The sequence below is a fragment of the Varroa destructor genome, unplaced genomic scaffold, assembly GCF_002443255.2.
Source record: "Varroa destructor unplaced genomic scaffold, Vdes_3.0 BEIS01000001.1, whole genome shotgun sequence".
NCBI lineage: Eukaryota > Metazoa > Arthropoda > Arachnida > Mesostigmata > Varroidae > Varroa > Varroa destructor.
In genome coordinates, this window is record NW_019211454.1 from 8,555,210 (window position 1) to 8,581,082 (window position 25,873).

The 25,873-nt window shown below is 40.3% G+C and overlaps 2 protein-coding genes across 6 annotated transcripts in view; both read left to right on the forward strand.

Annotated features, from left to right (window-relative positions):
* The window catches only part of LOC147758207 (uncharacterized), a 36,946-nt gene extending 24,886 nt beyond the window's left edge, over positions 1–12,060 (forward strand). For 2 of the 3 annotated variants that reach the window (XM_086977162.1, XM_086977164.1), the window contains exons 3-4: positions 3,428–3,527; positions 4,380–12,060. In XM_086977162.1, the coding sequence (XP_086833288.1) occupies positions 3,428–3,527; positions 4,380–4,507 (228 nt within the window). In that variant the 3' untranslated portion in view covers positions 4,508–12,060. Of the gene's footprint in view, positions 1–3,427; positions 3,528–4,311 lie in introns of all 3 variants that reach the window. The other variant, XM_086977163.1, reaches the window with a different exon arrangement.
* LOC111243513 (uncharacterized) overlaps positions 1–25,873 on the forward strand; it is a 152,150-nt gene that overhangs the window by 38,028 nt on the left and 88,249 nt on the right. The window lies entirely within an intron of this gene.

Below are 25,873 nucleotides of genomic sequence, written 5' to 3' on the forward strand. Positions count from 1 at the left end.
AGAAAATTGCTACGGGTGTCATCAGCCATAGATGTGCATAGACTTCTATGGATCTGTGTAGAACAAAATGAGGATCTGCCGTGATCAAATATGTACAAGAAAAAAAAAACGATTCAGAACTAGTGGCAAAAATAGCAGGGTTGCCTAAGCGTACGATCTATTCAGAACGTTCCTTTCTCTCCCAGTTCAATTCTATTGTACATACATACAAAGATATAGTCTTAATATATAGTCGTTAAAAGTTTAGCGTAATTTTCGAATGTTCAAGAAGTAATAACGCATGGTGTCTGCGCGCCCATGTCATTGCATTCAAACTATCCTCCATTAAGTTAAAAATCGAGTCTATTGATCGAACTGTAAAAACTAACGTATAAAACCAGTTATACACAAAAGTGTTAGCAATATACGTTGAGAAATATTGCTAGAGATTGCCAGATCTACATTTTTTTTTTAGCAGAAAGCTGCAAACGTTTAGCGTTTATATCGCGACAACTTTTGCGAATTTTTCACATCTACGACTATGTACCGGCGAAGCTAACGGTTCGTTGCCAACGTGGGTTCCTGTGGAGCCAATGGCCGTGCTGTCACTTATAGCGAAGATTAGATTTCCTAATAAAAACAAGTACTTCAATACACCATGATAGGGTGAAGGCTATTCGACTGGTTCTTAACAAGCGTGCTTACTAGCTCGCGCGAAAACCAAACACAATACATTTAAATATCTAATTCAGTGTTATTATTTTTTTGTTTTTATCTACGTGGCATTGCGAAATAGTTTATGTGCTAAAAAACGTGAGTCTTGCATTGATAGATCTAAGTCATTCCGTTTAACACTGTCAGAATCGAAGTTAACTATTAAACAGTGCTAGGTCTTCCAAGCAAAGGCCGCTGATATGTCAGCGGATAAAAACAGAAACACGAAATAGTGTTTAGTTAAGTCCGATAACCTAATAATACTTACGATAACAGTAATATGCTACAGACACTAATACCGTACAGATGCGGCTGAACAATAACGAGCCCGTCGCGTCTGACCGTTTATCTTTTTAATTTGCCTCATCTGTGCCCGCGATATCGACCTTGCCTTCAATTGTGTCCGTTATACACTGACGCTCCTGCGATACGCTGCCCATACTCTAGCGTCGCCAGCCTCGTCCCGCTTATGACTATCGCTAATCTCCAGTACGTTTATTTACTATAATAGCAACTTTTCCTTATTGTAAAGGCGTAGAACATAGGCGGTTTCTTCCTTTCAAGCATCGGCACGGATCCTTGCTTCTATTAGTACTATAAATATTTGTACAGTAGCTGAAGTAATGCGTGCTTCAGTGGTACTCAATACGTACCGAAATTTGTAGGAAACGACATTTGCTCGAAGAAAATTAGCCAGGCCACATATGGCTAGCCTATCGATAAGTATACCCATATAGCACTCATGTAGGCACATTCAAGGAGATGGTGTCCTGTGAATACTGAATGGAAATTACAAATGATTGATGATAATACTCTGTCTGCACTTTCAAGTTCGGGGCAATGAATGAACGAGGAGTGAGCTGACGATTTAAAGAGCTCACGTGGGGACCGGCTGGTTGAAGTTAACTATCAAAAACAGACTTTTCGTAGTGAATTTACCTGAAACTGGCTTACTGCAGAGAAAAGTATATCAGTCGCACAGGAGTGAGGCATAAACGAAGACTTAGCTTGAACTTAATCAGGCAATACTTCACTACTGAAACACCTGTTCGATTTTCTTAATGCGAGAAGTTTTAATGGAAAACGAAGCCTTCAGTAGTGGCTAGGTAGGGCTGGTAACATTTGATATTAGCAAAGCTCTTCCTGTAGGTTTTTCTTGTCATTTTCCTGTTGGAAATTGTTGGCTTATCTAAATAGACAAACATATTGAGCTTGATGCGTCAGGATCGCAATTGTTAACTTAGCACCAACACGAAATTTACGCATCTATTTTTAGATTTAAACCCAATATTAGCAGAATTGAAGTCGTCCTATAATAGAGAACTTTGTGATGAAAAAATATTTGTAATAACGTCAGTCATTTTTCCCGCTAGAACACAGTGACTGATATCACAATCTTACTAGTTATTCAACGTCCTCGACCAACATGAATTCTGAAAGTTTGCCAGATTTCTGCATTTGTATTAGGATAGACATTATTTACCGCAATTTTCATTTAGTGACAGTGCTCACCGATTGTATGAATAGACCCCGGTGATCGCAGTATCACTGGGTTTTTTACATTCGCATCAAAACAGACCTTTTCGCTTATGACGACATTGAACCTCTTCACACGGCCTTTTTTTTTTTACCTCAGCTGTGTTGATACACTGGATGACCTATTGATGATTTGTCAATGGTGAAGTATTGTTATCGATCGCACGGGCAGTTCTATCAGCGGTCATTTCGATAGTTTTCTGTGCCTTAGTGCCTCAAAAAAGCTCTGCAATGCAATCGACTGAAACGAGCATTGATTTCCTATGTAATGTGTTGATAAGTGGAATTGCCGACGACGTTCAATCAACGTGCGGGCAAACCAGCCCCCAGATACGGCTAATTCCAGCTGACCACAACTCACCTGTTCTCTCACCTGTTCTAGATCAGCCGTCACCATCAAATAGTGTCGTTAAGCCTATATGAGCTCTTATTTAGATCGATTCTTCGAGATTGCGAAACTCTTCTCAGCTAGGCGCACTCTGCAGTCCGTTCCGCCTCGTAATTCAAATTGCAGCGATGCGTACTGTATAAACGGTAATCACTTGATACGGATTCGGAACCATTTTGTATCTGAATCACAAAAGAGAAGATGAATCATCAGGTAATGTCAGCGCTAGTCTTACACCTTTGCCCGGCTAGCTTCTACTTATTAGCTAATTTCAAGGATACTAGGCTATCCACCACATCGGTTAAGCCTCTCTACTATAAACCACGGACAGACCATTATATCGCCAGATAAGAAATATGCGTGTGTGTCTTCGTTGCTATTACTTTATATATATTATATTAGAAAGGTGTCCTGTCGCGTGTCAGAAGTAGGTATTACGTACTTAATTGTGAGCGTCTAACTATGAAACGGTATAGAAGTGACACCCAAAGCGTACTGAACTGGATGGCTGTGCTATAGGGTATTCGTTAGACTCGCTGTACACAAGGGCTGATGTAACGCCTGCCTAGACTCGAATATGTTTATGCAACAATATAATCAAGAGAGGCCAGCGTAAAATAGACACATATATACAAACGTGAACGCAAGTCTATACATTCGCCACTTATCATTATAGTTAGTATTATTATTTACGGGTCCAAATAATGGATTACTATTTTGCCACGAAGATCCGTGGCCATCTACGATGAGATTCGAATATACCGCAGCTAAAGTCAGCTTGTAATAGAAGTACAATGATTCTTATCTTAGACTATTACAGTTAAAGACAGTAGCTGGGAACAGCCATTTCACCGGGATACTGATGGGCTACGCGTTACGGTCCTATTGTTTTCGTTGCGAAAGAAACAAGGTAGGAGTCGAGGAAACACAGTTGTAAGGATTTGATTAAATCAATTTCTGACGGTCCCAAAGGAAAGTGAGCTGTTTCTCTCTCTCTCTCTCTCTCTCTCTCTCTCTCTCTCTTTTTACTTTCTATTTTTGTGCGATTTTATATAAACGTCGAAATAATTCAATGTCGATTATAAGCAAGGTAATTGCGGCCATTATGATACGTTACGATACAAGTGAATTCGGCCTCCTCCGCCAGGAAAAGTACTTCCCGTTTTTTAATGTACCAATGTAACCGCCCTATTCTTCTAAAGTATTGTACCGTTCGTTATCGGAGAGCGATTTCTTTTAGATCAACTTAGGGACCCATGAGATTTCGCTGTATAGCGAGCTTCGTTAGCGGGGATACGCGAATTGGGCACGCTTCGCTTCTCCCCACGTAAGGGTTATACGTGCAATTTGTCGTATATGACGAGTTTATTTTTCGAACTGACTGGCAGTACTGTCCAGCCTTAATACCATCTACATTCGTGCACAGCTCAGATAGAACTCCTATTAGAGCCTTGGGTGAGAGGGCTTTCGTAAGATGTCTCATTTTATTATTGGCAGGTACCATTTGTTTATAACAGCAATTTTTATTTTATTATATAGGTAAATATAATATATATATATATATATCTTATAAAGTTTATTGCACACAAAACACCGGGACGGCGCTAGAAGTCACATTACCTAGCTATACAGGTATTATATATCATTCCGGTTTTTCTTGTGTTATCGGTGATTTGACGGCTGATCGCTGGCAGAGCACAATAAGCCGACAATAGCATCAATGGTCATTCGAAAGATTGATTTGTATCTGATCGTATCGCAGGAGTGACGGACGACCCGACAAACGAATCGCCGAATCTCTGGCTTGTGTCCGCCTACAGAGAAAACCTGACGCCGTATCGATGCCGCATGAGGTCAAATGGAAGAGATGACAGCGACCTAAAGCAATGACTAATACGCGATCGTTGGCAAACGTAAAATATGCTCTAGATACCATATTTATATGAGTATCTTTTCGTTGCATTTGGATAGGGTTAGATAGATTGGACACATTCTGGATTTGTAACGATTTATCGGTAAAAAGAAATAAATAGTAGAAAAAATAGTGTGCCTTCATTGAACAAGATAGCTTAGTTATCATGAAGATCATTGATGGTGTCAGGATATCATTTGATTGCAAGGGTTCAACAAGAAATAATGCCTATAAACGCATTTGGGCTGCACGGATATATATATATATATGAAAAGGAATACTTGAGGACTATCGGCAAGAAGAAACGGTAAGAAAACATTATGCGTATTGATAGTGGCGGCTGTATTTTGATGGTTTTGATCGGTTGTTAAACATGTATATGAAAAAGTCAAGGTAATAGCCTAGAAAAGACTGGAAACGGATACTGTCCTCTTCGGTTGATAGGGATTTTCGTGTATTAAACCTTTAGGGTAATCAATAGCAAGTCATTGCAGTTAGTGATAAGAGATGTACAGCCATATTTCAGTCCACTTTCTTAAGTCATACTATATTCAAGTTCCTGCTGTTTATGAAAACTGTGCAGTTTCTTCTGCACGCGGGACCATGATGATGACAATAATTATAGGAATCTACTATATGCCATTTTCTGTTTCTATTTAATTAGGCTTGACGTTATTTAAAACGACCCGGCCGTATCGATGTGAGACACGATCGTCAGGGTACGATCGATCCGAAATGGTTCGGATAACAACTGGCATAAAGGCTCGCAGCAACCTCATCAATCAGATCGAGCAAAGTTTTTTTCTTTTTTTTATTTGGGTGGATCGAAAAACGACCACAAAAATGCGACGGGGAAAACACATACTATCGACGCTAACGTTAATTATTCTTCTCCAACTAATCCATTTAGCATCAGCTTCTATTAAAATTATGACATTGCCGTGTACCAGTAAGCGATGGGGGAAAATACGTACGCAAGAGGTGGTCTTAGCAATGATAACGACCATGAACTTGTTGCGATCATATGTAGATTTTGAAAGGGCTCAATTCTGTTCCCAATCGTAATGCATCATCGGATGTTATTATGGAGCCTGCACTATATCGAGTGTGCCTGGTTTAGCTGGCGCAGGCCGACGACTTCAGGTCTCTTAGCTATTTATAAGTGCAGAGACGACGTCAATATCTTGTTTAATTCCTCGTTCCCATGATGACCTACAGCTTACTAATTACTACAATAGAACTAATTCCAACATTGTCCACGCAATCGACGCCGCACTATTACACGCATTTATAGCACGACCAGAAAGAACTACGGGTGATCCATACGTTCAGATCATATCTAGTGCTTTATTTTTGCCCCTACGTTCTCAGCTCAAAGCCACCACTCAAGCTTTTCTAGATATTCTTTTTAACGGTGTATTGAAAGCCAGATAGAATCGGCAGTGTTTCGTCAAATAACTAGTCTAGGCTTTAACAAGTACTTTCGATACGTCACGACTATATAGCATAGAACGTACCATAAAGCAATAAATCGAACATTAATTAGGAATCATAATCTAATTAATAACTGAAAAAAGAATCACGCTTTTAATTTGTCAATTGTATGTTTTTTTCCGTCCTCAAAAACTTTCCGTTTTTTATCGCCTTTCTTTTATTTCACTTTTCGCTCCCTTACTACTAACACTATTAGATTCAATGAGTATATCGAACGGATCTTCCGTCGGCCTCAGATCGAGTATTTGTTGAATGGATATTGATCACTGTATTTCCGTATAGTCATGAACGGCGGAAAGTCGACCGCTAGCGCCCTGCGCGAAACAGGCAAACCCTATTGACATCGGCATTTTTAGCTGCTACAGCGTCGCTACGGCTATCCCAAGTGTTGTTATTATCAGCAGATGTATATAACAGTGGTACGCGGATCTCTCCTAGAACACGACCAGATAAACGGGCCTTCTTTTCATGACGGTGTCGCACTATCGGCACGTGAAATGAAAGCCAGCGACGGAAAAATCATGCGAAAAGCAGACTTCACTGCCTTTTGTTACTGCTATCGTAGCTGTCTACACAAAAAAAAAAAAAAAAAAAAAAAAAACGGGCGTACGCTGGTTGATGAATAGCGTCGCGAAGAACAACATTCGTCAGACTGGTGCTCTTTCCTTGCGTATCGGTAGCCATAACGATAGCGACAATCACAATGTCACATATATTTGCATTACAAAAATATTATGTTACGGAAAGCTGCAGGCTAGTATATAGTTATCTATATAGGTACATATGTATATAGAGATATCTGTGTTGGTATTATATGCTTACGTAAGTATATATGCCTACGCTGATATTGTATACATTTATAGCTGAATAGAGCGAAGACAGCAGACGGTGACGTACGATGAAGGGTCGAGTGTGGATAAATATAATTGTAAATGTTTCCTCGATTTCCGATGGCCGATACTTAAGTTAAAGTGGCTGCTGTATAGTGAACAGATAAGAAGTCAATAGCGGTCCCTGTTTTTTAACGCGAAACGTTGGACACGTGAAGATACATCTTTTCCGGAACGTTCATGAAATCAGCCATTGTTATGAGTTTGCAAATACGCTCGGTATTTTAAATTCTACAAGCGATCACGACTGTTCGCGCCCTGTTCATTCGGTAAATCGATCAGAGATCAGAGAAGTGATAAGTGAAATCATTTGGAATCGTTACGGGATATATACAATGTCTGTGAAATCGCTGCCATTGCCGACTGCCTTTTGATAGGCTTTAAAAAGAGCCCTTATTTATGTAATATCGATATTATTAATGATATAAACGGTAATTTATACAGACTTGCATGGCGTAAAAGGTTATTCATTTTATATATATATATATATAGGCGTCCGAAGACGCTTTGTAGACACCATATTCGGATGGATTATTACCTGTCACAGTACCGCTAAATAGTCGAAATTGATTCTTAAAAGGTTATCTCTCATTACAATATTGCGCAAGTCACGTTTCACAGTTGATTCCTCAAAGAATTCGATTACTCGAAACAAGAAAATGTATTTTAGCCTCATCTCGGACCAAGAACTTCCTAGCTAACTTTTACTGGACTTAAGTAAGCAAGAGTAAACCATGTTTGTCAAGCGCTGACCCATGCCACACTGAGACCATAATTATACCTTCTATGGAGGAATTACCGCTTACTTTGTTAGCACCAATTGTCGTTGTACGAAGAGCAAATTTAGCTGGTTCATATGGCCACTTTTACATTCGGATCGGTGCGTTTGAATCTGTCTCTTTAACTTCTTTTGTTTCTATTAAACTAGTAAATCATTGAAAGTTTCGTTTTGCGAATAACATGAACAATTGTGTACTATTATATGTTCAGCGCTACAGTCGGAAATTCGAAAACTTACCTGGCAATCAGTTCCACGAAATATGAACTAAAAGGTAGGCCCGGGGTACGTGTTCAAACTGAACAGGATTTGGCCTTATTATTCTCCGTCAACCTAGATCTTTAAATCGTTATACGAGAGATGACAACGGTGATAACAATAGCAAGCAGGAGCTGACTTTCGGCGATTCAGTTCCTACAGCTTAACTCGTATTTCTAGTCACAAAGACTGGGCGATACTTAGCGTTTTCTGCGCAATGAACGCTACGGCACGTAATATATGCAAAGCAAGCTTATACAAAGACTATCAAATGCGTCGATTCGTTTGCAGTGTACCCTATTATTGCGATTTCTATTGTACGCCGAGATACTTAGAGATAATTAGCACATGTAGCAACAAATAGCTTTGGATAATATCAAATATTGAAGTTAAATAGCCACATAGTCTAACTGCCCGTTTGTGACCAAAGCTTACGCCATTTACTGTTTGACATGCATCCCCCTACCCATATAGTTATGGATAATTCGGTATTAATAGATGAAGGCCATTTTGTTCGGAAAACTAGTAGTGCTTGTTACGAAACTCGAAGAGGGATTGACCGTAGGGCAAATAGCAGGGCACAGCCGTCGACCACGCAATAATCGTACTTCGTCACGGCTCACTTCAAAGGTAAACAAAGGAACGTCGAAGTCTTCGCTCACTTATTGAGCCGACGTATAACAAATGACATGAAAAAAAGGTCTCTTATAATTAATGCATACGCTCGTAGAAGACTGAGCAGTCACCACCGACATCTTTACGGCGATCTTTAGTGTCTATTAGATTTGTTATTATATATCAAATGTGTTTGAGACGTCAATCGGAACGAGCTAGATATTTCCATCAATACCGAATAACCGAGTCTCTCAAGTTAGCGAGGCACCGAAAATCTACAGACGCCTTTAGTGGAGTTGGAATTGAGCAGCGTTAGCTGATGTGCACGATCGACAGCTGGTTAAAAGCTCTCAGTTCATGCCCATATCTATGGATACGTCGGTCACGAAATAATCGCTACATCGTTGCGGTAATAACCCAGTAGGCGGTATTTTTCTATTAAAATTTCAACGTGTTCTGGTTTTATGGTCGTCACCCACTGTGAAACGGTCACTCCAGAAGCTGGCGACGCTTTTAAGAGCGACTACAGTGAACTGTCTGAAGACAATCTACGGCCGCGCAGATGATACAGTCTGATATGGTCTACCGTATCAAATCAAATCGAAATACGTTTACACAATCGGCAAACATTCAATTCTATTTGGGTTTAGCCTATAAACAGCTTCCCGCACGTCGTGTCTGACAGATAGTGCAAATTATGATGCCGTTTCTACTGCTCGCAGACGGGTCGAAAAGGATTTAAACTATAGTTGTGCTTCCGCGTTTCTCAGTTCAGGAAGAGTTAATTGTTTAACACGATTTCCAACGAAAACTAAATACGAAATGTTCCAGAAAAATTCGTGAACATAGCAAAGACTATATTTATCGTTAAATGGGACCACGGTATCATGGCATTAATGTGTTGTTTAAGTGGCTCACTGAAGTGGTCGGGTATTTCATCTAGGTGCTAATACATGGCTCTATATGTTCATACGATAAACACAACGCAGACACCCGACTTACGCTATACAGCCTAGAAATTTTAATGCATAACAACGGCGGCTATTCTAAGAAGATCCGAGCGAGCACTTCTTCAAGTTAGACTGAAATCGAAAGTTCCATGCTAAGCGATCTGGTCTTGAGCGAACATCTTGTATTTCACAGGATGTCCCGAACTACCGAACTACAAATTGAACACTAAGACAATAGACCTTTCAGCAAACTTTATATTTGTTCAGAGGGATTCGTAAACGTTAAGAGGCGGCGCACGGAACGTCGGATTCTATTTTTTTTTTTTTGAAAAATTAAGTGAGCTGGTTGATTGCTAGTTAGTGGCGTGCAAAAATTATTATACATAAGCCCAATGCTACCAGGGGCAAATAAGCACAGTATTCTTATTCGTCTGTAGAAGCACAAAAATTAAAAATCGTTTTTGCCGTTAACTTAGCGGTTACTCATAACGTACGATCACCTTGTTACATGGCGTTGTACGTTTACCACTTCGCCGCATCGCCACTAACGGCTCCATGACGACATCGCCTATGATCTTTGATATCTTTTGAAGCAGATTTGTAGTTGATCCCCTGTATAATTATCGGCTACATTTGTGTCGTTAATGACGTGGCTGTCTATGCCGCTATTGATGGTGATGTTGGCAACGTCGACTTTGACGAAAGAACCATTTCTGAATAGTGGAAAGAAAAAGATTTTTCGTTATTTGCCCATGTTTGTTAAAGGGGTGACTAGGCCTTGAACTGGCCCGTTCTGTCCGAGCTTTTATACGTATTTATCACTAATCGGAGCGATCGGTAGGTTATGTATGTTGCATGCAAATTCAGCGCAAGTATGGATCAATAATAGATGAATTTTTCGATTGTGCAGAGATGCTTTTCTGGGCCTACCCTCTCAGCAGAGAATGAATGAGATCTTCTACGATGATTTCTTATAAAGCTACCTATTGCATTGTACAGAAAACCTCATTGTTTTATGCGACGCGCGTATCACACATCATTCCCATGGAAGACGTTAATTCCACTTTATATGCGATTTCACGGTCATTGCTGACTTGAAAAAAGCCCAGTTAATCAATCGATAACTAACTTTAAACAACGAAGTTGGATTTCATAATTCTACGATTACAATACTATCGATTGCACACGACCCAAACAAAATGAGGTACGAAACACCTCTTATAGCGTAAAAAACCCAAGCTTTTTTTACTAGCAATCTCATTATCTCTTACCAAAATATAGACTATCTAGGGGATCTTGTTATCGAAACACAGCGCAAGATTTGCAAGCGACTAACTGTTTCACAAGCCTGATAGTCCGACAAGCGCCTATGATTAGCCTTCAAGAGACTTCATCTACAGCCATATCTTCATACGCTTAAACCTAGTTCATATTACTAACATTGAAAGCAATGTTTTATTCTATTTATATCGCGTACGCGAAACCTATTTGAACGAGGCCATATCGGTCAAGGAAGGAGATATGTGTAGATAATCATTGATCTATTACAAAACCCTGTCCGTTCTTCCGAACATGTTGATATTAGTTCAAAAGGGCGCGGCAGGGATTGCTGATCGCCGAGATGTATCCCATCGCCAGTTCGTTTTCAGTGGCGAGGTACCCCCAAAGCGATTGAAGAATGTCCTCCGGCGGTTGAATACTCCTCGGATATGGGTGACTAGTGCTATTCAAGCATAGCAATTTATATGACGTAAGCAACGAAGTTCCAGACACCTATGATACAATCTATTACTATAAATTATGTCTATATGTATATATATATATATATATATATATATATATAACGACACCACAACAACGGTAATACCTTTGTACTTCTATATGTGTGTGCATACATGAAGATAACGCTACTGGTGCAGAGCCGAAACAATTGCGTTTTATAAATAACTATGAGGCAATTATTTTATATGATAGTTACTCTGCTGTGTTTCAGTTTATCTGTACGCATCTTTTCCAGTTTACTCATAACGTACATACGTATATAAATACGTGACTAGTTTAGAATTGAACCTTTGTTCATGATGACGGCGGTGACTGGCAGACTGAACTTAAACTGGGATGAACCGTCGGACCGAAGTTGTATAAGTTATCATCAAATGCTGGTAGCTTGACACATGCAGGCCTAACTATTATGGAAGACCCTGTTGAGGCAACAGCTGGTATTGCTTTCTTTTTGTACTCGATGGGCCTATCACGTCAGTATGCCTTGAAGCCTATTTGAATATGAAGTATGCAATGGACAGCAGAGAATGATTCTAGAGTAACCTTTTTGTCATGCTGATATTTGAAAAGCGTAATATGTCATTTGACCAGCTTGCTCATTTAGGAGGAAGACTGCAAGATCTGCGATGCAAAATGTCTACTTTACATTGAACTCAATTTTTATTTCGAGGGAGAAAATTAAATAGAATTACTAATGTGTTCCCGCGTTCTTGATAGCAATGGTGCGTTATAATATACATCGTATATACATCGCACATATATTTTGGTGGGATCTGTAAAATGTCAAAGTAGACGGTAGTGAGTGCCTTATTACGTCTAGGTTTTGCGTTTTCAGCTGTGTTCAGTACCAAATGTATGGTCTGCTAAAGCGCTATCCGGCTTTCGAAACATGTAAATCTCACTTAGCAGACACGGTTTTCCAGGCAGCCTTTGGTGAGTGTGCTAGCCTCGACGACTGCGATTACTTTCCAATGTACTGACGCTCTACTGAAGTCGAGAAAAATGGCTGAAAATTTATATAATATAGACTTAATATAATAAGCATATATATATTATAACTTCATATTAAATGTTAGAAACCACCATCATACAATGCGTTTTGCATATTACCAGATAGTTTGCCTTCAAAGTATTCTCTACTACTGATAACAGTTGTTGCTTTGACTTATCTAGGTGTATTATTAAACGTGGTGATCATCTTTGCGGACATTGGAGAAATTGCCCGCTTGATCCTGCACCCATTGAAGGGGTTAACCCATATTGTTGCGATAAAGTTAAACAAAATAGATTTGGTTCCAGACAAACATTCTTTCAGACCCATTGCTCTCCTACACTCAAATTGACCATGTTCTTGTAGAAGAGCTTTCCAAAAACAGTTAGAAACAAACAAAGGTCACCTAGTGGCAATTTACGTATTCTTACTTCGTGCTTAGATTTCCCTTGAACATGTTAAAGTCCCTTTATTTATTTATTCTTTATTGCCATCCCCTTAAAAACCCATCTCCTGCCAATAGAACCCAACGCATAACATGTATTTACCACAGAGTACTATAAAATGATACAGTTAGATTGCATTGTTGACCCTTGAATGCTCCTAGAAAACACCAATTTGCAAGCGTTGCCTGTACACTCACGGCTTGTGATGCGTTGACCAAATCACCTAGTAAAAACAGTCTTTGACTGCTAATCTATTTCCCGTCGTAGCACATTGACCGAATAGCCAGCTGACTACTACAAGGAAACGGTGCTGCGTCGCCATTTTGGATGACATTGTGTTATGTCGCAGTAGACTGTTCTGTTACGGAAGGTTTGACAGTTAATATAACTGTTTCAGCACGAGCCAGAGATAGAAGGCAGTCACACAAAACTAACGTGCTTTATATTGACAACACTCTTCACCCAATCGAGTGTGGCGGTGGCAAATAGGGTTCGCTTACTGGTGGTTCAAATTATGGCTTACGCAATTCTTCCCTGACGAGAATCGTTCGGTGAAGATTGAAGGTTAGTAGAAGCTGATAATGGTCTAGCAAAACGATTGACCAATCGTTATGTTTCGCTATAAATATTCATATAACATGGACCGGAATGGAAGCTTCTCGTCCGGTAAGTACACAATAGGCAACTAACTCAGGAGTGGATACGCCTCCTCCTTCCGAGACCCAAATAGATGGTCCAGCGTGAACATTTCATCAGACGGATATTGGATGTCAATCGCTGAAAAAAGAGATGAACACAGCTGATGTAAGCATAGCTCGTTGCATGTTGCAATGGCGATGGCTGTAGTGTTACAACAACATTTCTAAGGAGTAGCAGATTCGTGGTTCCCGATACGCTGTATAGGCAATATGATGAAGAGGTAGGCATAGGCGGAATAATCATTAAAACGAAGGCAGCAATCTATCGAAGAGTCGTGCAGATCAAACAAAATACGGAAAACAGACTGTGACAAAAAAGTACCCACATTCACAATTGCAAAGAGCTCCACTTTCACCCAATTCAGTACCGTATCTATTTAGTTCAAGGTTCAATAATAGCAGGTAGTAGAAAGACTGCTACGACTGATAGGCGGTCGAATGATGCGAGTTATTCTACTCGGATCATTCTCAATACAATCAAAACAAAAAAAAAGGCTATATTAAAGCCAATTGCTATTGAATTATTCCTCTAATTTATAGGGGTGCTGCAGCTGTTGTAAAGTAAAGTATACAAATATATAGACACCCTTTGATCGTGTAGTGATGCTTAATAAATAGAAGAGATACGTACAGACTTCTCGTAGGCACACCGTTTGGCTTTGGGCTGGTGAGGGCCTATCATCTGAGCAAAATCTAACCGGACGTAAAACTTCAAAAAATTTATTACATAGACATAATGCACGAAACGAAAAAGCGTCACAGTACTCTGAACTCGAAACGGGAAAAGACCAAGGTTTTAATTGTGCAGAGTATTCTACAGTCACCGGAGTATTGCATTAATTACACATGATCGTATGGGTGATCATCGATAACCTTAAGTTTTTCTCGTTATTTGTGGACCTGATTACATGGACAAGTTATGCTTTTCTTTCGTCGAATCTAGCTCGTACAACACAATTTTAATACGTAGCGACTAAGGCTAATATGGGACATGAAAGATGCCACAGTTAAAGCACGTTAGACGAGTAAATCTCATATCGGATGGTAATGCGTTCTAATATGTAAGTGAGGCTGCGCTAGAACGTTGACATAAACATGATGTTTAGTCGCCTGTCTAGTATTGTTCGGTGAAACGGTTATAAACGGGCATATATTGTGACATTATCTTCAACGAATAGCAAACACATCTTAATAAGTCACTATCTGCATACACTTATTGCTTAGCAACACCTGTTGTCCTACTGATCACCCACCTGAGGTTCCTCTCTTATGGCCTATTCGGTAAAACACCTAAATTGTAAAAACGTTTCTCCAAGTTTTGTCCCTTGCGTGTTCCGTTTCGCCTTCTCCGTGCGCCCGAGGCCTAGCAATGCATTGCATTGTTAAATAGGACAACAAATAAACTAGGAACTTGTCGTAGAGTATTCCAGGTATCAATCATTTGGCGCAACTCGATATCATAGTTTGAGCGTTGGTTAAGGACAAGCAAATCGCCAACATGGCTACAGGATGTCATGGATGCACCCGAAATGCAAATATATTCAACTGTTTGATATGATTTTCGGCTCGCTACACTCTCCTGTTGAAGACTTGCTGGTACAGTCTCAGAGGCTAAAATATATGAGAATTCTTTGGTTTGCAGTGCTATCTACGAGGCAGGTCTATTGTACGGTATTACATGTCAATCTGAATCAGAGAGTATGTTTAGAAATTGTGTTAATATTGTCATTACTTTCAACTATCGCAGAAGCCATTTGCTATTGACCGAAGTCTCTGTCAACCGGCCGTTACTTTCAGCTCCTTGGCAGCTCCTGTCTGTCTTTCACTGGAAATTCGTGACTACGTAAATTCACACTTCGTTTTTTCTATCGCCACAGAAGAGGCATATTTTTGTACATCAAGTCGACAATAAATATTATGTGGGGATGCGGCTAAGCGTCGATGCATGCGTTTTTTATCATGTGTCGTGCACGAAAAGGCTTCTGGTGATGGACATTGAATAACGATTTTGGCGCCATTTTCAAATCACCGTGCCATGTAACTCAAGCGTTGGGCAAATTTCACAGCGTTAGTTTGATTTAACCAATCTCAATTTGCCAGCTTTCCGCACAATCTGTGTCTCCGTGCATATGTAGATGCAGATGAGCATAGTGATGAATTTATTATCGTTGGTTAGGCAATGGCGATCACGTCGATGAACAGGTAACGGCATGCAAACGTCGCTGCAATGATCGACCTACTAGTTTGTTCCCTTGAATACTTCAACGACTCGAAAGGCGCTCGAGAAGATAGTTGGGCTATTCAACAATGAAAATCTATAGATAAGGCCGACTAGACATTTTGGGACGTTATTGAACGGGAGTGGTGGCATAATGCAATTTTATCCTAGCCACCAGCAATGACAGCATCATCAGCACGAGTCAGGTCTTCTTTGAAGTGCTGAGACTCACGATTGACCTGAACGTTGTCATCGTAACTGAAGCTCGGACTTCAACAGTTGTCTATTGTGATGGTATTCAGTAGCTATTCCGAATACATATGGATTTTTGTTATGATTTCGGCTGCACGAAGGATCCTCTCGAGCACTTGCTGAGCTGATTGCTAGTTATTTAATTACCAAGCCGTTCTGAAAGGACATCGAGATTCACACGAAGAATTCATGGACTGTTATATTCCTTGTAACTAAGTTGTAGGGAGGCTGTTCCGGCTTTCCCAGTATCGGACCTAAACACCTAACGCGTTAGTTCGTAATGCCTATAAGGCAAACTCTTTTAATACGAACTATTTTCGTTCAGAACAAAGCTGTTCTTCTTTTTACATATGCAAACGTAGGTGTGAGTTTCTGAGCCTCCATAATGTACGTCAGTATTCTGTTTCCGTTCTACGGATGTGTACCGGTTTAGATGAACCCGCAGAGCTAAACTTTTCGATCCGTTAAAACAAAGAAGAGAAGTTAGTGGACTTTGTGCACTAATCTATGCGCGATCATATGGACAGTAAACGTTGACTAGGACAACACTGAAATAACTCGACAATTTTCAATACGGTCCGTTTTTTTTTCATTTTCTGCTCATCTTGTTTTAGTTTTTCCTCTATTATTCTACAGGTTGAATTTCTCTCTACGCTACTTGACTTCAGGGGCCGAGGGAAAACGTCCAAATATTTTGGATCGAATTTACTCCCTACTAAATACACGACAACGATACATACAGGCAAATAGAGATGGAGATAGAAACCGAAAAACGGAAATTACTGACAGGCATCGTAAGCCGTTCGGCTGGTGGCTCGCCGTCACCGCGCTTACTTTATATGTGTCAGCTTCATTGAGCTGCTTCTAAATCTCGGTTAACAAGCACATATACTGCTGCATTTTATCCGGTCCTGCTTTCGCCTGCCTTTCCAGCGAGAGCAAAGGGAGTCAGCTAAAGGACAGCGACTGGACTCGGTCTATTCACCTTTTTCAAGAAGCAACGCCAGCTACATACATCGAATTGAGGGTCCTATAGAGCTATGTCCTAGAAAACACAAGTTCATATGCGTTGAATTACATAGTAATGTTATCTATCTGGTTTCTATTATGTACAGCTGAAATTTGACAATTCGTCAAAATGCTGCCATGTCATTTTTGATGAAAGGAAAGACGGTGTTCGCGCTTTGTGGAAGTTTGCCGATCTATTCAAGGCGTATAACTGTTTGCTTCTAGCAGGTCAAAAGGCAATCTACGGTCTGATTACAAACGAGAACGATTATGAATTAAAGACGTAAAACTATACAGGGAGATGTGAGAAACGTTATTCCAGAGATTAGTAAAACGGCTGTGGAAAATCGAAAGCGTCTTGTTGTACTCTGGCTAGCCAGGTAGTATTCGAAAGCCTGAAAAACGTCACCAAGGTTAGTAAAAGCAATTTTCGCATAAGCAGAATGTACGCAGACGACATCATTCAAATTAACGAAAACGATCGCTGTGAAGACCATTTTCTGAGGCAATTAATATCATGTATTCTTGAAGATTGTTAGTGTCACCTGCTTTCTACAAGACCAAAAATATTTTTCTATATTAGTGCAACTTTATGTTGAGAAGATTAATGCGTTATGCAGACTGAACCTTAGTGTTTGGATATTTGTCTGGGATTGTCGCACACCCATTGGGATTCATACATCGGTCTGTATGGAGTAAATATTTTTTTAAAATATAGATGTAAAAATAAACTTCTCACTAGTTCATAACGAGTCCACTGAGTTACGGAGTTAAGTAAAAGATCATGTCATTGATAATCAGTGAAAAGAGCTGAAAAAGAGGCAGTCGTGTGGCTAAGGCAGTATTAATTTCAAATGTAAATTCGTTGTTTTCTAAGTGCTTACCTGTTTTCTTTTCCGCAGTTGTATTGCCGCCCTTTCTTTTCGTTCGCGCTTTTTTCTCGTATGACAGTATTTAGTAGCAACAAGTGTCCACTAACCCCCAAATAGAATGTCCATATCGGTAAGTACCAGTTTAACTTTTGGGCCCCTGCAGTATAATTTATATAAGTTATATTCTTTAAATGGGAATACTTAAATCTACATGTTGACACCAATTTAACGCTATTGATTAACTACTGCACCTAATGGCTTTGATATAAGCGACAGCTTTTGTTCAAACATATGAAGTTCTAAGTGTTTATGTGGCCAAGCTTGATGACTGTTTAACGCTTGCGTACTCGTGAGAAGATTTCCTTATGAATGGAAATTCAAACGGTACCACCTGTAATTTCTGGTAATATGTTAGCCATTTTGTCGTTACTTTTACGCCGATTTTTCCGTTATGACTTACGTTGAATATTGAATGATAGATGAACAATCTTATGGCGTAAGTATAACACGACCCTAGCATATAACCGAACATTTCAATTATGTTGAATACCGTAATCTTGGTATACGTCTTGCAGACGTCAATAAGGTTCCGAAGTGCTAACAAATTTTATCGTTCCACTTACCCCCATAAAAACCTTCATATCCAAATGAGCAGGTCGAATCGAGTATTAAGTGCATTATATATATATATATATATATAATTTACTTAATGCACTTACATTTCCTGTATATATATATATATATATATATATATACAGGAAATGTAAGGATACTATATATAGGGAAGAACTACCCAAGCTAAGGACATACATACTCTTAGCTTGGGTAACTTCTTCACGAGCCAACTGGCAACTAAACAGGCATCGAGAAACCACATAACAAAGTGGTTCTTTACTTCTTCTTTTTTACTTGATACCGAAGACAATTTATAGATTTATCTGCATCGACCATTTGATTTACCCCTTCTCCCCTGCCTCCCCACTTATTTGGTTAAATGCCATTCGTATGCTGGTTGCAGGGCCTCTTGAGAACTCGGTAACTTTATTTCATTCACTGATATTTTCGTGTCTGTTTGGTCGTTCATTATCGAACAAAAACAAGTAAATTTGAAGAACATGCGAATTTTTATAAGATACTGCTGCATCGCCTAATCTGCCTATCGGTCCGCCCGTACGCCGGCAACCGAAGCCAGCTGGCACGAATAACAAACACTTTTTTTGGTTAAATCTGTTTCGCTGTTTGTTTCTGCCTGTTACGTGTCGGCTGCGTTGTGACCACTGCCATAATTCCGCTTGGTATATATGACGAAATAGGCCGAAGCAAAGTAAGAGGATCGGGGCACCCCGTTGTCCGTCTCACGTGATGCACTTTAACAATCTGGCCTATTATGAATCGATTATGATTGCTAAACGGGTGAACTGAACGTTATACATGTACAAATCGAAGATGAGATCTTGAGTGCGTAATGCTGAGCGCAATTTACTAATTAATTGCGTTACAATAGGTCTACGTGTGTAGAAGCGCCAACAAATAGCTACTCTGATATAATAGTGTCTTCCGAGTTATACAGTACGCATATCTTCTGCATGATTCACGTATCATGGATTGAGACGCGTACCCTTGTCTTATCATTCCGCGGAACAATCTACCTGTCTTCGTCATCATACTAAACGAAGTTTCAAAGCGAAGAAAATCAGCGCCGTCAACACTGGGCATGTACTATGAAGTGACTAGGGTTGAAGAGAACATTCGTAACGGTTTACAAGCCTGGCTTGGAAACGCATTTGAGGAAGGGCAACTCGCATCCACCAGAACAATAAGGGTCGCCGTGCTAGTGACTCATCGCTTGTCTATGAAAATTTTCAAGATCTCTTCCCAATAAAGCTTCGGAATATATTGATGATACACAATATCGACAAATAATTGTGAGAGATGCTCGTTCTGTTTTCGTTGATTTCTGTCGTCTTCACACAATAGAATTTGTTTGACCAGCATATCTTGTCGGGCAAAAACACTCTATCAGACTGGACAGCAGCCAGCATTGAGCTCCATGCGAAGGCCTTGGATATCAATCAACCGACGATGGTGGTAATGATGGTAAAAAGAAAAAGATCACTTCTTCGTCCCAAGAACGACACAGAAACAATTGTCTATCTAATCATAATAATCAAAACGGGGCCTTTTTATTCTATATAGATTGAATCTACACCCCCCACTTGGAAGATATGACAGTTACATGAAGCACCACTGTCCGAACGTAAATGCACATCCTTTGCGCAATTGGTTCCTAGCATATCATCTCCATAGTCATTACGAAACATCGAAAATAAACGAATAAAAATTAATTTTTTGAATCGATTCTTAGGACGCCACATCCTCTACATCGCCACGCGTCCAAAGTAATACGTACAGCCAAAAAAGACGATCTAGCAATTATTTTATCACCGCTTTCACCTTAGCAGCCGTGACACAAGCTAACCTAGATTTCCGGGCACTATTCTGCCGTTGCCGGCCAATTGTTGTACAACATCTATTCGCGTACTCGTCACGCTGCCTTAATCAGTGACCGCGAGTCCTGCTTTCTCAACACGTGTTTTTGTGTATTCCATCGAAAATAAACAATAGGTCCACATGTTACATGTATATACGTATCATAAAAAGCTGTCGCCTTGTGCTTACATTCTTAGAATGGGTATCCCAATTGGCGAGAAACGACGTCGCTGATACCTTCCGTTAGCTTATACTTACAGATGCCAGGACATTATTTTCAGTAAATCCATTGCCGGCTCTACTCGACCTTTGTACTTCGCCGAGGATACCATAAGCCAACCCATGAAGTAAATAGTTGCTAAGTAAGTCCGTATCATCAAGCTGCAAGCTCTTCGCTTTACGGGGCCCCATTGTCCTTCGGGTAAAGTCACTTCCGCAACTCTTTGACATAGTAAAAGTGCTACGTAAAAAAAAAGCGGGTACCAAAAGTGGTGTTGTTTGCTATCAGAGATACACATGTTTGGCCTATATTAGGGTGTAGTTTTTTTCTTCCGAGCAGAGGTTTCCAACGGCATTAGCGAGCAATAGATGAAAACTGACATTAGTTAGGTATATAGCCATGTATTTACCATAGTGATACATTCGTTTTATCATTGCCATCAATTTTTATGAGGTACGTACTTATCGTCGGACGAAGCACAAAGCAACGAGTTGATTGTGACATTAAACACAGCTGGTGGTTAGCTGAGAATTTGTTGAAGCCTTGCACCATTATGACAATCAGAGATTAGGCTTATTGCAAGTTGCCGTCAATAGTTCAACTCCGTTATCATCACATAGATATTACGTATCGGAACGATGTTTAGCATTAATTAACAGAAGCGTTTTTGTGCAGAAATGGTGCTCACATACGCGCAGCTTAAGTCAAGCTCTTACAGCAAGAGCGTCCCAGCTTGCAAAACTTAGTCCCAAATAAAAACGTCTGGCCTACAGCTACGCGCCTCAGTTACGAATTAGCCCTACATCAAACTGTTTGTGGGCGTTTGTAGTCAAATCGTTAGGCAAACGAAAGGTGGTTTGCCGTTCACCACCAAACATTGAAAATAGCCAGGAAAAAACGTACTGTTTTAACTAGATATTACGTGTATATAATGTAACCGCATTACTTTATTTATGAGTAAATCTAGAACGGCTAGGATTTGCTTGCTAGCCTTAAGGACACATTGTCGTCTGGGTTCGAAGTTGGGCATCTTCGTCGTGGGGCGTTTCGTGCTGGGAGCCAGCCAACCGTCTGTGTGACGGAATGCCTGACGCCAATACCGAAGGTAAAACCTAAACTTCTGAACTGCAAGCGCCTCACGGGAAAGGCAACCTACGCCATTTCCTGTGACATCTGGCAAGCCCGTTAAAATACATAGGCACATGTACACTGAGGGAGTTTAGTAGTTGTTTGTTGTTGTCGGTCACATCTGGAGGTCGGCTGGCGCTCAGAGTTGGCTACAGAAGCAGCGAAGTCGATGGTAGCCCGCAACCTTCTGTGGAGAGCAGTTCATTCTGTTTGCTCCAGCCATTTATAGATCTAATACCAGCAGGGGTACAGTTGAAAATTCTGGAAACAACGGTGCTCAAATTCTACTCTCACTGAAGCTCTATTGTCCCTACAAGGGACGTCGATGGGCACAAGGGAGGCAATGCACGAAACATTTATGCACAGGATCCGGTGATCTCATTTTTGGATAGAACCGTTTCATATTCTTATATTGTATCCGTAAGGGTTCCGCGTTATACAAAAAGCTCGTAATCAATGCTACGTAACTTGCTTGCCTACACACCTATCGACGATTCACCAATTGTGGATGCTAGACATCATACACTTAGCTGTAATTATATACAAATAAGTGAAAGGCAGAAACATCCTTATCCAAGAAGAAGCATAGAATAACACAACATTACACAATCATATGCCGATGAGAGCGGCAGGCACACGAAGCACACGACTGTTCTGTCGATTACAATAGATGTACCTAGAAGCGTAAAGACTTTGTTTATCGACGCGCGGAGAGCTTTCTGTCGATGATCTTACCTCGGCAAATCTTATATTGGTAAGATCTTCTTAAAGGCGATACTAGCTTCCCTTTGTTTTTCTTAACGGAAAGATTGAAGGGTAACGCAGAGCGTTTCTCTTTAGATCCGAAAGGAAACAGATGTCTGTGCGCGTCGTGTTTTTCCTAGCCGAATTCATGTCAATCGTATCGATTTGACGGCCTGGGACGCTCGTTCCAACGCTGCCGGAACGTTAAGCTATAAAGTTGAAATGCCAGCTTGGATTCCTCAAATCGCACATCGTCTAAACAGCTTGGGTCGGCATTGTGGATTTGGTTAATCTTTTTTTCTTTTTTCATGGTTACAAAGCGACATTGGCTATAACTTACAGAAACGAACGACGATGACAAAACAAAACGTTTTGTTTGCAGTCATTTCCCGCCAGTGTATCGTCTGTCCTCTCCGAAGAAGACGCATCAACGGCTTGTGTCATACGTGACCAGATAGAGACGTCGTGCGGAATAATCTAGAAAAAGCTACAGTATATTCCTCAAAGGTGACTCGTTTCTCGAATCATACGTCTGTCGTTCCCTATAACGAGAAACTAAACTCCGCTACCACGTGCTCACAGTGTTTCGTTTGTTTCCTGTGCCAGGCGCACTAAAACGAAGCAACGCCCATGGCTTTAAAAGTGGATATTTACGAGAGTCGACTTGAATTTCCAGCCCCCTTTCAGCTCCGTCCACTGGAAAGCTCTTCAGTAGTTGTAAAATGTGGCAACAAAAAGTTGAAGATTTGGATGAATGATTCAACGATCGCGCAGTGCGAACAACAGTCTCCAGCAGAAAAGCAACTAAAAGGAACAAAGCGCTGTCTGCCGGCTTCTCTACAGAATCGGCCGCGTCATCCGCTGTCAGAGCGTTGAGGGACTGCCTACCGGCGTCTTAAAACGTTGTTTGGAACACGCTAACCTCTCATACATAGAGAAATGCCGCGACAGATGGAAAGAAAAATGGAAAGATCTATGAAGTAGATTGAGCTGAATACGAGACAAGGTAAATTTATGTCGTTTCGTCCTTTAGCCGCTTGTTTTGAGATTTTTTTTTGTTATTTTAGCCCACCGAAGACAGGATTTTGTCTTCGACTTCAACCAAACAAAAGTTAATAAATTTTGTTTTTTTTGTTCCCAATGAAAAGGTAAACGAAACTACTGGAATAATTTTGCCTCTGCTTCGCTTCTAGCATCCTTCCCTCCGGATGCCTCCGGGGCAGCATGGCGACGTCTGCTTGCCCACTGGCTCATCCTGCCACCTTGTTACTAGGTCAAGTTGAGCTTTTCTTAATTGGTTACTCCTGGCGTATATCACTTACCACACACCAGCGAACCGTTGCTTTGTCCATGCTATTCAGACGACGCAGAATGGTAGCACCAGCGACATACGTGTTGTCTACAACAACAGGAACCATAAGGGACGATGTCAACAGGAATTTTGCCCTTATATTTAGGGCATCATTATCATTGTTAGTCTTGTCTGCCGTGCAGGCCGTCGGGAGCCGTGCCCGACCATTGTTGTGTGGTGCAATTTGTAATGTTTCCGCTGCACGCTGGTGTCTCAATTCGAATTTTTCTCATAATGAAGAGGATTTCCCATTATTGCAGCACTGGTCAACTGCCACCGTACTGTCTATCCATTGCTACTGAACTCGAAGAAATTTTACGGAGTTACTGAACCATTAACAGAATAGAATTAGGAAAGCGTAAATACAGCGCGAAATGAGATGACTTCAGTAAACATTAGAAGGGAGTTGTTGGAACAGCTGTCTACTGTGGACACCGATGAAATGCTGGCAGAGCGACAATGACAAATAATTAGGCAGGCAGATTGAGACCTTGCTGATAATGCGATGGGATAAACTAAATAATTGAGCTTTTTTTTGCTAATTATTAGCTTATCGCAACAAAGTCAAGGCTTGTTTTCAAATGTCAACTTCTACCACATGTGCCCACCTATTCATGAGTCGAAGGATCCCTTTTATTTAAGCATATGTTAGATAAACGGCTTGGTCTATTAATTTGGTCCATATATATATGTATTCATATATATATATATATATGCGTGTTGGCGGATTCGAAGCAGTGACACATTGAACTTAACGCCTAAAAATCGTCACCATATCCTGAAACCACTGAACCATATCCTAAAATACACCACTAAGGATAAGAAATTATCAGAAGATGTTGATTCGCATCTACACTGTCGTATTGGAACCATATTCAACCTTAAACCTGTAAATATAGCTATTTACAGGTGCCAGGTTGTGTGTAGTTCGTAATATTGAATGCTGTGCAGAAGACCAAACCCGGGACCGCAAAGTTCCAAGACTCTTACGGGAAGACTACCGTCTTCTCAGCCTGTTTCAGATAGTGACTTTTATTGGCGTTATAGATAATCATGTCTGTTTTTTGCACTGCAAAAAGTGGGTATTTTTTGGCATAGCTCATAAGCGTGGCAAAATAGGCTGTATTTTAGCAAAGTGTGACTTGAACGCAAGTTCACAAACAAACTACGCGTTTAGTGTTTTTATTAGAGCCGTTGTTGTTCGGGTAATAGACAATAAACTCCCAATCAAGATTTCTGCCAACCGACGAATTTTTACCAGAAAATATTGGGATGTTATTGTAGAGCCTAAGATGAAGTTTTCATCTGTCGATCGGCTAGGAAATAGAACTTTTATATTTTCACATCAAATAATATAAATAATTTTGTTCAGATGAAATGGCACAATCCACAATTTAAGTAAAACATATAGGCCGATTCTATAGTAGTTGCAAACACTTATGTAGTCCGTAGGTATATTAAAATAATTTCCATCTATGTCCCTACTATCTGATATGCTATAAAATCTACGAGTTTGATTTACCAGCGAATCTTGCTACTTGCCGATCTCTGCAACAGCTAACGTAGTCGTTGCATGAAAACCTTTGATTTCTGACATTTATCTCGCAGGTTATGGTGTCTAACGGCTGTCAGCTGGAGTGGCCTGTTCAATCCGGTACCCATCCTGAAGCCGCGGCAAGCCATTAAAACGGAAGTGCAATTTGTCTAAATTTTCTGAAGATTATCTCCCTTTACCGAGACGAGTCTTCAGAGATATCGATACTTCGACCTTCCTATTTTAGCGCACTTTTACGCATTTCTGCTAATATCGAAGAAGAAAAGACGATCTAGATTGCGCAGTTCGGGTGCCACCGTTGCGGTTGTTCTTATGAAAAATTTTTTTTCCTTCTAGCTACTACCTATAAATCGAAACAATTTATCAACAATTGTTAATGTCGCTTTGTCCGCTATCAAATAGATTATTATCTTGCTTAAAATCTGGACAGGAAATGACCACTGTCATGTTCTGCGTAATTACCGCTCAATTCATGTTAACGGAAAAGGATAGCAGGCCAAGTTCGTCCGTTTTGCCCTCAGCTTTCGAAAATATTCGAAGACTGAATGTCAGCACATATCTATTGCGTGCAGTGTTTCGTGTTATACATCGCTGAAAACGAAAA